The sequence below is a fragment of the Prunus mume genome, linkage group LG3 (genome assembly GCF_029339155.1).
Source record: "Prunus mume cultivar Tortuosa linkage group LG3, ASM2933915v1, whole genome shotgun sequence".
NCBI classification, from domain to species: Eukaryota; Viridiplantae; Streptophyta; class Magnoliopsida; order Rosales; family Rosaceae; genus Prunus; species Prunus mume.
Window position 1 is genome coordinate 7580991 of NC_142700.1, and position 12205 is coordinate 7593195.

General features: G+C 37.7%; 2 protein-coding genes across 2 annotated transcripts; both read left to right on the plus strand.

The window, feature by feature from the left end:
* The first annotated feature begins 1398 nt into the window (after positions 1–1398).
* LOC103325422 (LOW protein: exocyst complex component-like protein) lies at positions 1399–7518 on the plus strand. Its single transcript, XM_008227578.2, has 7 exons — positions 1399–1699; positions 2315–2409; positions 3496–4528; positions 5167–5691; positions 6176–6364; positions 6882–7018; positions 7116–7518. The coding sequence occupies exons 1-7, from the start codon at positions 1604–1606 to the stop codon at positions 7360–7362; spliced, it is 2322 nt and encodes a 773-aa protein (XP_008225800.2). The 5' UTR covers positions 1399–1603; the 3' UTR covers positions 7363–7518.
* Positions 7519–8417: 899 nt separating this feature from the next.
* LOC103325423 (RNA cyclase family protein) lies at positions 8418–11109 on the plus strand. The gene is made up of 6 exons (XM_008227579.3): positions 8418–8694; positions 8808–8957; positions 9549–9727; positions 9818–9993; positions 10136–10352; positions 10574–11109. Exons 1-6 carry the CDS (start codon positions 8490–8492, stop codon positions 10781–10783), a joined length of 1137 nt encoding a protein of 378 aa, XP_008225801.2. The 5' UTR covers positions 8418–8489; the 3' UTR covers positions 10784–11109.
* The last annotated feature ends 1096 nt before the right edge of the window (positions 11110–12205 follow it).

Here is a 12205-nt window from a genome sequence, read left to right on the forward strand (position 1 = left end):
GGATAAAAGGGGATATAGGATTCGAAGACCCAATCCTTTGGGCCGAACCACGGAGGGTAGATGTATCAGAAAGGCCCAATTGAGTTGTAGTAGACATAGAAACTTGGGCTTCTAATTTATCAGTTGGTAAGAGAGAAACTGCAGCAGGTTTTTGAGATCCTTGTAATCCATGTAACTGGCGTAACTCCTTAGTTGAAGGGGATAAATCCAAATAACCGCTACTAACCGCTGTGTTGTGCACAGCCAGTTCCGGAGCCACCACAGAAGAAGTTTCAATCCGACGACAGTCTTCGTCACAAGACAGTCCCACCAAATCAGGAAAGTTGATTGACCGGTCACGAGTCCGTCGATCTGAGAAACGCGGACCATCAAAAGGCTCCAGGGTAGCATGCAAAGTGCTACTGAAAGGTTTCACACCACCCACACGAATGTCCATAGAAGGCCTAGAACAATCCAGTGTCCAATGCTCTACAATCATGACAGAATTCTGGCAGTCTCTCATCATAAGTAAAATCAACCCATTTCAAACCAATATCTGAAAAAGAAATATTCATACCCCTCCACAGAGGTTTGGTAGCATCAACTTTAACTCTGATTCGTAGGCACCGACCAACGCAATCTCCTTCATCACCCTGTGCAACTTCCAGAAAAGAACCCAATCGATTGCCAATCAAACGGGACACCGAAACCGTCATACTGAGAATGGGCAAGTTGTGAACAGAGAATACTTTGCCAACCAAACAAAACAGAAAATCAGAGCGCAGATCCTCCAGCACTTCAATATCCACACTAATCCCCTCCTGTTCATACTGAGTGGGGACAAGCGATTTCGAAAACGACGATTCCACTGACTTCATTCTGCAAAAAAACCAAAAGGAGGGAGAAAAACAGATGACAGGTAAATTTAAACAAAATAAAGAAATAAAACCTGCAATAGCAGGACTGTGAGACGGCAAGAGACTCGGCCACAAATTACTGAGAAAGATCAAACTAGAGATAAACGTAGAACCTTCAAAGAAGGCACCGACTTACACTCAAGAATATTACTAACAACTTCCTCAAAGAAAAGAAAGGAAAAAGCAAGAAATACTCATCTTAGTGAACCAGTGGCGGTTCAGATGGTACCGGTCCTGTGGCTGGTGGTGAGCTCTGGCTGCGGCGGTGCATTGGAGAAGCCACCGACTGTGCAGAAAATCGAAGGGGAGGGGGGCTGCTCGCGGGGAGAGAGAGAGAGACCCATTAAGGCTAGTCACCTTGGACACCCAGCGCTTAATTATTACTTGTATTCAAATAAATAAATATAAAATTAAAAAAAAAAAAACAAAAAAAAAAAAAACAAGATAGGACGATTTCTTTGGTCAAAAACTATTTATTATTAAGAAAAAAAATCATTAAATTATTACACTAAGTTTCAATTAGCAAGCGAATAAAATAAGATCAAGAGTGAACAGACAGAAAACAAATGAAATAAGTTAAGTTAGTGTCTGATATTTACTCTTCCAACGATTTTGCCATCTCTCTGTCGCTCTCATATGCTTCAATTGCTGAAGCCTCAAGCCAGAAGAGAGCAAAGGCAAACGCAGAGCCCAAACGTAAGTCGAAAATGGAGAGCAGCGAAGAAGACGACGACTTCCCATCAATTGAGGGCATCACTCCCCAGTCTAAAGTTGACTCTCTTTACCAATCCCACACTGAAAAGGTTTCTTCTTCCTCCCTCCATAACCCTCTATTCGGCTCACGAGAAATTGTTTGAAATCAATAAAGGAAAATGCTTTTTTTCTTTTTTCTTTTTTTATATCTCCCACATTTATTGTTCATGGAAGATTTAACATTTCGCTTTCACATTTTTTTTTGGCGATCAATTTTTTTGGACCTCAGCTCCTAGCTCTTTGAGGAGTTTGAGGATTGCCCATTTCAAATTAATCAATAATGTTGAGTTCTTAGCTGAATTTGTTTCTTGTTGTTCTTGGCTTAAGTACAATTTGAGGGAACAATTGTATTTGCCATCTGGGTGATGTCCATTTCAAGTTATACTTGTGTATATAATGAATAAGCAGGCGTTTCATACTTAAGAACATGTAGTAAATGCATTCTGTTTTCTGTAAGTTTGGTTGGGTAAAAATATATGGACTTTACCGCAATTTGGACAGTGAGTTGCTGTCTGGTGTTGGAAGCTGCAAGTATTTATTTGCTGTAGTTATTCTTTTAAGTGTTGCTGGTGATGCTTCTGTTGTATTGTTTCAATAAGCAGTTGTTATCATTATTGTTATTGTTGCTGTCACTCCTATAACATATACATATATTATGAATGCAGGGAATTAGAAAGCTATGTTGTGAGCTGTTAGATTTAAAGGATGCAGTGGAGAACTTATGTGGAAATATGCGAACAAAGTACTTGGCTTTTTTGAGGTAATTTAATGACACTGAATGATTTGTATGCCTGTTTAACAATAAAACAATCATTAACTATATATGTGAAAAGAAAACAAAAAAATTTACAAAGTTGTTCGTGTACGAAGTCCGCAAGTTTGAAATAATTGATGCTTACTACAAATTTTTGAGCTTGTGGGCATAGGGAAAGAAAAATACAGGAAAAATCTTTAAGGAACAAAGATTTCCACATGAAAATTTATCTGTATGTAACAACATATACAAGACAATAATGTCGGTCAGTGATCCTATATACAAGAAGTTAGCCTAGTTACAGAGTTTTAGGCTATCTTATTTATAAAGAGAGAAGGGGTCCAGAATTTTAGGCTCATATGTGGTTCAACTCAAATCAAGGGCTTCTTATGCGCAGAAATTTGCTATTATGAAGAGTTTTATGGGTGACCTGATGAGAATTTCAAAAAGACTAAAGCAGTAATAAAATTATTATCTTCTGAGTTTTATGTAATCTTATAATTATGGCATTGAAAAAGTTTATTCAGAATGATAAAACAGTGTCTAATCCATTTTGCAGCCATGCAACTCAAATTTTCCATGGCATGATTCTTGGGCAGGGGAATGCTAGGATAGCTAAACTTCTCGGAGAGCATAGTTTAATTTAACAGGAAATATGTGTGTGGTTAATATCAACTCAACATACATCCCAACCTTTTTCCTTTTTGAGGATTGTCTGTCGCGTGTGTGGGTTGTCCAACATTAAAGGGTTTTAAATGACTGCCCCAAGTCTCCCACCTCACTTTTCTTGGGAAAACACGTTGGAACTCCAGAAGGGCATGGACCATTCGTACTCACCTTCACATTTTCATTACTTAGAACTATGGATCCTTGATATCCACTGCATCCTTTAAATCTCTAAATCCTCTATTTCAAGAACATATTTTGAGGTCTGTCTGGGCTTGCCTTTCAAAACACTGAAACATGGTCACAAAATGGCCCAAAGTTGTTTTCTTTCTTAGCTGTACTTTGCTTTGATTTTCATTCAATTTAATACGTTCATTAATCCTGTCTATCCATGCATGCATGATCCGATCTTAATGCTAATTGCAGAATATCTGAGGAGGCTGTAGAAATGGAACATGAGTTGGTTGAGCTCCGAAAGCATATTTCAGCTCAGGGGATTCTTGTGCAGGATTTGATGACTGGTGTATGCCATCAATTGGAAGAATGGAATCAATCTACTACTGAAGTCCAGCCAGACCCTGAGATTGGTGAACTTCAGGATCCCTTGCCAATTGAGACAGATGATCACAAGATAGTTTTGGAGAAAATTGATGTTCTCTTAGCTGAGCATAAAGTAGAAGAAGCATTAGAGGCTTTAGATTCTGAAGAGAGAAACTCTCCAGAACTGAAAAGCTCTGGAGATACTTCATCAACTGAAGGATCCTCATACAGATCTGCTTTCTTGAAAAGAAAAGCAGTGCTTGAAGGTCAGCTAGTTGAGGTTACTGGACAACCTTTTGTTAGTTTTCCTGAGTTGCAGAGGGCCTTAAGTGGGTTAATAAAGATTGGAAAAGGTCCTTTGGCACATCAATTACTGCTGAAATTTTATGGGTCCCGTCTTGAGAAGAGCATTGAAGCTCTTTCTCCTTCTTGTTCTGTCTGTCCAAAGACATATCCAGCAACTTTGTCTAAGCTCGTATTTTCTGCAATCTCACTGGCAACGATGAAGTCTGGTTCAATATTTGGTGATAATCCTGTTTATACCAATAGAGTTGTTCAGTGGGCAGAGTGGGAAATTGAATACTTTGTACGGTTAGTGAAAGAGAATGCACCATCTTCCGGTACAGTTTCTGCCTTACGTGCAGCTAGCGTTTGTGTTCAGGCTAGTCTCAACTACTCTTTGATGCTGGAACGGCAAGGCCTGAAACTGTCAAAATTGATTTTGGTGCTGTTGTGGCCTTTTGTTGAAGAAGTTTTAGAATTGAACTTTAGACGGGCCAGAAAACTTGTCCTTGATTTGGTAGAAGCTGATGAGTGCATGTCATTTTCACCTCGCTTTGCAGCTCCATTGTCTGCATTCACAATATCATCAGATCGTATGCTCGCTGATAGTGGGATAAGATTTATGTGCATTGTTGAAGTAAGTTAGTCTTATACTAATCTTTCTAAAAATAATTTTTAAATTAATCTCTTTGTACTGATACAAGCAATTCAAATAGGCTGGTCTTGATAGGTATTTTGAAGATTGAACTTGAGGAATTAAGATGATGGAAAATTTTCAGACATAATGACATTAAAAAAAAAAGAGTTCTTATGAACAAAGAAAATGGTATAAAATACTTTAAAATTATATTGAGTTGATTTAACAGTTGTTCCAAATTACTCTTGAGAAGGGAACATTTTAAAATGCTCCAAATTATTCTTCTGTATTTTTGGGAAAGGTCACTTTTCCACTCAACAGGACTTTCACGAGGTTTTGACCTGTGATAAATATGTTAAATTAAATGCAATTTTACATGCATATACTCGAGTACCTATGTACTTTGCTAAGTATGCAGGTACCATCTACAGCTGGTGTGTGTGGGCACATCTGATATGTGTGTGTCAACATAATTATAATGAATGTACAATTTGGTTTTGCAGTATACTTTTCTTAGTCTCTCTGTACATATGCGCGTGAATCGGTTTTGGTCAGTAGTAATGTCAAGTTCATTGATGCATTACTAATTTGTTAGTAATGACTCAACAATCAGTTATAATGCTATGTTGTTTTCACAGGATATATTGGAACAGTTGACCCCTTTGACCATTTTGCATTTTGGGGGAAACATATTGAGTAGGATCAGTCAACTTTTTGATAAATACATGGATGCTTTAATTAAAGCCCTACCAGGACCATCTGATGATGACAATCTGACAGAGCTGAAGGAGTTTGTATCCTTTAGAGCTGAAACAGATTCAGAACAGCTTGCCATTTTGGGAGTTGCTTTTACCATTTTAGAAGAACTACTGCCGAATGCTGTAATGAACCTTTGGAAGCAGCAGAGTGAAAGTGGGGAACCAAAAAGTGGATCTGCTGAAAATGTCACACCTATTCCAAGCACTTCTACAGAGTTAAAGGATTGGAGGCGCCATCTTCAGCATTCATTTGACAAGCTACGAGACCATTTTTGTCGGCAATATGTCTTGAGCTTCATTTATTCCAGAGAAGGAAAAACACGATTGGATGCACAAATATATTTAAATGGGGATGGGGAGGAGCTGTATTGGGGCTCTACCCCTTTGCCTTCCCTTCCATTTCAGGTGTTGTTTCTTACTTTAATGCGCTATACATATACATGGGTTTCCTTGTGATAATATTTTTCTTTAGCTTTGCTTATCTGTGTAAACGTTATTACCCTATGGTATTCTGAATATTTTAAACCTCTCCCATTCTCTCTTAAATTATTTTATTTCTATATTTCCAAATTTCGCTTTGTCGTGGCCTATTTACCTTGGGTTGTTTGGCTGTTGGGATGCACCGTGTAAGAGCAGCTATAACAAATATTTGTGGGTGGGGTCATGCTTCTTGTAGTCATTAACTATAATTTGTTTCTAGTGGCACATTTCATCAGCTATAATTTGGTTCCGTTATGATAACCGTTAGAAAGTTGAGTTTGTTATCCTGAAAGCACTGTATTCTGCTCAAGTGATCATTATCTTGCATTCAGCCATAGGACTTTATATGCATATCTTGTTGCTGTATATCTTTTGGTACAAGTTATGAGACTTTGTCCTGGTATTGCAGGCATTATTTGCGAAGCTGCAGCAATTAGCAACTGTGGCTGGAGATGTGTTACTTGGAAAAGAGAAAATACAGAAAATTTTGCTTGCCAGGTTAACAGAGACAGTTGTAATGTGGTTGTCTGATGAACAAGAGTTTTGGGGTGTGTTCGAGGATGATGCAGGCCCTCTTCAGCCACTTGGGTTACAGCAGGTACCTACATGCTTCCATACTGTCCATTTTTTGGTTGTTCGTTTTGAAAAATACTACGACCAGATATCATTATTTCAGTCTTTTTCATATCGGGAAAAGTGTTAATATGGGATCCTTAGTTGATGATGGATTTTCATGGTTCAACATAGGACTGAAATCATGAAAAAGTTACTAAGTGAAAAAATTGCTATGGGAAAATACCACAGAATTTGAGAGCCCAGATAAGAGTCATAGAAATAGAATAAGTTTGCAGATGGCTGTGTCTTTAGACCCCTTGACATGATAGGTCATTGCTTCATCTCTTCTAAAACAATCTTGGTTGAGAAACTGTAACAGATTGAAGTTTTATGCTGGGTGGACCCTGGAGTCTGGCAAGTGCTGCCAGCCAGAGTCCTGGGTTGAATGCTCTCTCTTTCTCTCTCTCTTTCTCTCTCTCTCTCTTTCTCTCTCTCTCTCTCTCCACACACACACACACACACACACAGAGTTAACTCATAATCAACTATGTTTGTTACAGTTAATTCTTGATATGCACTTCACTGTTGAAATTGCACGTTTTGCGGGTTACCCATCAAGGCATGTCCACCAGATTGCATCAGCCATAATTGCTCGTGCTATCAGGGCTTTTTCTGCTAGAGGCATAGAAGTGCAAAGGTAAGTTGTTTGCATGTCTTCCCATTTTTGGTTCTTTCTCTCTTGGACCTCTATTTTGAAAGTTTCAACACAAAGCTAAATTCTTCTGTTTTATTAGTGCATTCCCTGAGGATGAATGGTTTGTTGAAACTGCGAAGTCAGCAATAAACAAACTACTTTTAGGAACAGAGGGGTCAGAGGTGTCAGAAATTGATGAAGATAACATCATCCTTCATGATCACATCGTGTTGGATTCAGATGATTCCGTCTCTTCCCTCTCATCTGTAGAGTCTACCGACTCTTTTGCTTCTGCAAGTATGGGTGAACTTGATAGTCCAAGGCATTTCGATGATTCAGAGGGTTGAAAGTGTTTTTTTCCTGGGCATTAGAAGAAAAAGAAAAAAGACGGGTTCGGTATTGTAGTAGTAAGTATGTTGACCACTATTCTTGAACAAGTTGACAGGTTTTGGTGAATTAGTGATGCTTGTAGCATTGTTATATGAAAGCAGGTTAAGCAGTTATGTCTGAGGGTTATATTTTCCAAATATTGCTTCCGCTGAGGAGATTTTCTAGCCTATAGCATTATAAAAGAAGTTAGTTTGCAATGCAATAACCTAGCCTTCTGCACATACTGAAAAGATAATTAATATAACCAAGTAGAAGGTTAAAAAAAAGGGTGTCCGAGTGAATACCTGTAAAGCACCAAATTTCGACAGATCTGTCTTATGATTTTAACAAACTACTACACAATCTAATCAGTCTGGACTTTTCTAAATTGTATTTACATTAGCAATATCGATGATTTAATCTTGTTTCAACAAGCTCCGTCTCTGCAACTATTTTGTTTGTATGATATAATCTCAATATCACCACAAGAATTTGGACCAGCGCTTCCAAAATTTGAGAAGAAAATATTCCAAGAATTTTTTATGTTTTATTTTTTTATACAAACGATTTGAGAGGGGGAAAATTGAATTTAAGATCTCGGGTACATAGATGCTCTTAATCACTTAATTACAAGCCCCTTAAACCTAAGGGACATTTTAGAAAAAGCAAAAGGAGAGAGAAAATTTTAAAAGAAGCAAAATGGACAAAATGTCCTTATTTATGTTTAGATTTCTAATCCAATACATACTGATTTGAAATGAGTTTTTTGTCTTTTAAAAGCTTTTCCAAAAGTGAAAAAAATATGTCTAAAACCTAAAACCTTAAACCCTAATATCTTGGGTGAATAGATGCTCTTAACCACTTAACTACGACGAAGCAAAGTATTGTACTTGGATGAGAAAGAAGTACAATGAAAGTTCGATGTAGACCCACTTGTTTGCTGATCAGACCCAACACTAAAATTTCTTTTTGAAAATTCCAAGTTTATCCTTGTTAAAAGAAAAATAAATGAAAAATAAGGAAAAGAAAGGTTGAACATCACCGCAAAACCCCTAGCCACCAAAACCCCAGCACCCAATAGCAGAGAGAGCAGAGAGAAGCAAAAATGGGGAAAATAAGCTACAAGAAGCTAAAAGGAAGCCAAAACCTAAGGCAACGTCTCGTATTGGCTCTGCTTTCGTCTACACCGGTTCATATCGAGGACATACATGCAGAGGAGACGTGGCCTGGTCTCCGTCCTCACGAGGTCTCCTTCATCCGCTTGCTCGAGAAGGTCTGCGATGACTGCTCCGTCGAAATCAACGATACTGGTACTACTTTCACTAACAAACACCAAACACATGTCTTCTTATATTTAGCTTAAAATTTAATTCAGGGTTTAGGGTTTTGAGCATTGTTTTTGTGTGTGTGTGTCTGTGGGCAGGCACGAAATTGAAGTTCAAGCCGGGGATCGTGATGGGCGGGAGGAATCTGGTGCACGAATGCGCTCTGAGTCGGGCTATTGGTTATTACTTGGAGCCATTGATTGTGCTTGGTCTCTTTGCCAAAAAACCCCTTAACATTACGCTTAAAGGTACCGCTTTTATTACTGTGAACCTTCTTGCGGTTTATCTTGTTTTTTTTGTTCATCTTTTGTTGCTTTTTTATTGGTTTTCTTGTAAAATTTAATGTGTGAAACAAATTTTGGTCCTGGGTAATAGCAAGCTTATTGTAATATTAAGAATTCATTTTGTTATTGAAAGCCTCAATCACAGGTATGGTTTTGGTCCAAGTAAGGAACACAATTTTTACCACGTTTTCATCCTTTAAGATAGTGGTTTTCTTCTATAAGCAATCTCCCAATAGCATAAGCTCTCTTCTTTTTCTTTTTCTTTTTCTAGTCAATTCGTTAAGGTTTTTGGTGGTGGTTGTAATATGGATCACAGATCAACATGGGGACAGGACAGGAGAGCTAATTCCTGATAGTTTTAGTATGTGTACTTGACTTTCTTACTAATTCCCTTACTGATCATAAACAAATTGACCCTGAACCTAATCATTAACCCAAAAAAAGGGACACCTGACTGTATGCATAGTATATGGAGCACAATAAACCTTTGTAGGTGTCGATTTGAGCTCCAAAAAGGTGCTGCCACTTTATGTGAGTTACATTTTTTTCTTTTAGGAATTACAAATGATTCAAAGGACCCATCTGTTGATACATTCCGGTCTACTACTTTGCCCATGTTAAAACACTTTGGAGTTCCCTCAGAAGGGTTGGACCTAGAAATACTGAGTCGTGGATCTGCTCCTCAAGGAGGTGGTGAAGTGTTGTTGTCAGTTCCGGTTGTTCAAAGTCTAACAGTGAGTATCTAAGACTTATGAGATAGTATATTATGTTTATTTTTTTATTTTTTTTTGGTTTGCTATTTGTTTATATGTTTGGATGTACAGGCAGTTACCTGGACTGATGAGGGGATGGTTAAGAGGATTAGAGGGATTACATTCTCTACGAGAGTGGCTGTGCAGTTTGAAAATACCATGGTATATGCAGCTCGTGGAATCTTTAATCCCTTTCTCCCAGATGTTCACATATTTACTGACCATAGACAGGGCGCGCAAGCTGGAAAGTATGTTTTCAACTTTTCCTAGATATCATTAGATTTTTGCTATATAGATGCATGTTATGAATTTGGACTGGTTTTTTAGGTTTGTTATGTTGAAGTGGTAGTAACACTTAAGCTCATGTAGACAACAATGATTTTATGGCAGATCACCTGGTTATGGAATTTCATTGGTAGCGGAAACAACTTCTGGTTGCTGTATCTCTACTGATACAGCAGTTTCCTATTCACGTCAGGAAGAAACAGCTGAGCTTGAAGATGAGGAGAAGAAAGAGCTGATGTCTCCAGAGGATGTTGGTGTGCAAATGGCTACTGTTCTGCTTGGGGAGATTGAGCAGGGTGGAGTGGTAGATTCGACACACCAGGTTTGTGATTTGATGCCATAGTGGCTGAATTTACTTTCTCATTTTCCTAAACAAAGATGGGGCACAACTCTAGCTAGAGGAGTTAATAATTTCCGCTTGTCAGATTAACAAAGAGGAGTTAATAATTTGTGATCACTGTCTATCTTGGATATAGGGTCCATTTTTTTTCCCTTTTTAATTCTGTCTATATGCTGATAGTTTGTTGTTATTTTGGGTTGCAGGGTTTGTTGTTTCTTCTCTGTGCATTATGTCCACAAGATGTTTCGAAGGTTCGTGTTGGAAAGCTCTCTCCTTACGGGATAGAAACACTCAGAAACATCAAAGATTTTCTCGGAGTTACATTTGTCATCAAACCCGACCCATCCACGGGGACTGTTATACTTAAGTGTGTGGGCTCTGGGTTTAGGAACCTATCTAGAAGGATTTCGTGATAGTCACAGTACCAGGTATATGATTTTCTCTGTATTGGCGGGTGTGTTTCTTGTGCGCCAAAGAATATTCAAGAGGCTTTACATGCATCAGCAGTGGAGGGATACCATATAACGGCTTTATACGTCTTGCTCTGCAGTTTTGATTCAATCCTATAAGCTCCAGGGATAAGTTTTGGCATTTTTTTTGACTCATCAATTAAAATTTTGTTGACAATCTACCCAAATTTGGTGTATGAAGTATGCTAATACATCATTCTTGTAAACATAGTTCTTTTCTATGCCATTAAGTAGGCACCCAAGCAGAATTGAAATGCATTGACTCTAAACATGCTACAATTGCATCGAACGCATATACTTTTTTTTCACTAATCTAAACATACTCTTTCAATAATTGTGATGTCTTTGCACAAGGTGAACAGAAGATTGTAATTTTATAAACAAGAACTTTAATCAGTCAAACCTGAACAATAAAATATAAAAAATATAAAAAAAATTAGGAGGCACACAGCATTATTCTCAATTTAAGCCCGTCGACCATCATCTTCCCATGATGATGACATACAAAACCTTGTCATTTTTAATCTGTGATTTTGGTTATGCTTCTAGTTTTGAACGGCATGCCTTGCCTTATAGGGATCACGTCCACTTTGAGTAAAACCAATTTCAAGTTTGAGTTTGCATCCCAATTTTATTGCATGAAAATGTGAGGTTCCTACTCAACTAAAAGATATGTGAGATCTCTCTTAAAACTTGCCGTATGTTTAGCGTATGTAATCATATACTTAAATATTTTTCTTTTAATCTATATTATATACATCTCTACTATTATAAAGTCAAACGTCTATATATATAAAGTAAAAGGTAGAGAATAGTAAAACATTTAAAATATCAGAACATATCATTGATTAATGTAAACATTAAGAATTAAATAAAATTAATATGATAAAATTCACACTTTTTCACATTAAAAAAAATTAAAATTAAAAACAAAATCCTTTAATGATCCTAATTTTATTAAACACAACTACCCCTTTGAAAAGAAAAAAGAAAAAAGAGAAGGCAAGCAGTGAAGCCGATGGGTTGATTTGTTGCCTTTGTTTTCTAGGACTAGACCAGTGGTGGGAGCCACTGACTCCCTATTGACTTGAGACTTGACCAACCCGGATTCGTATGACAAAGATCTAATCCTAAAAAACAGCCAAAATCTAAAATTGGCTGTTCAATGACAAAAAAATCTAGCATTAGTAGTAAAGGGAGTCTGGGCCCACACCACACCCATTCCCTTGGTGCCCAAGTAAAACCGTAAAACAAACAGGCATGCTCTTGTCTTGGCTTTTAAGCATGGATGATCCGATCTCCATTTCAATATTTCTTGGAATCAAAACCAACAAGGCAAGACAATATGAAGGCAGTGCGACTGAA

Coding starts and splice junctions, on each gene's coding strand:
- LOC103325423 (XM_008227579.3), top strand. CDS start 8,490: ATGGGGAAAATAAGCTACAAGAAGCTAAAAGGAAGCCAAAACCTAAGG. Junction 8,695..8,807: donor CGTCGAAATCAACGATACTG/GTACTACTTTCA, acceptor GTCTGTGGGCAG/GCACGAAATTGAAGTTCAAG. Junction 9,728..9,817: donor CGGTTGTTCAAAGTCTAACA/GTGAGTATCTAA, acceptor TTGGATGTACAG/GCAGTTACCTGGACTGATGA.
- LOC103325422 (XM_008227578.2), top strand. CDS start 1,604: ATGGAGAGCAGCGAAGAAGACGACGACTTCCCATCAATTGAGGGCATC. Junction 2,410..3,495: donor AAGTACTTGGCTTTTTTGAG/GTAATTTAATGA, acceptor TGCTAATTGCAG/AATATCTGAGGAGGCTGTAG. Junction 4,529..5,166: donor GATTTATGTGCATTGTTGAA/GTAAGTTAGTCT, acceptor TTGTTTTCACAG/GATATATTGGAACAGTTGAC.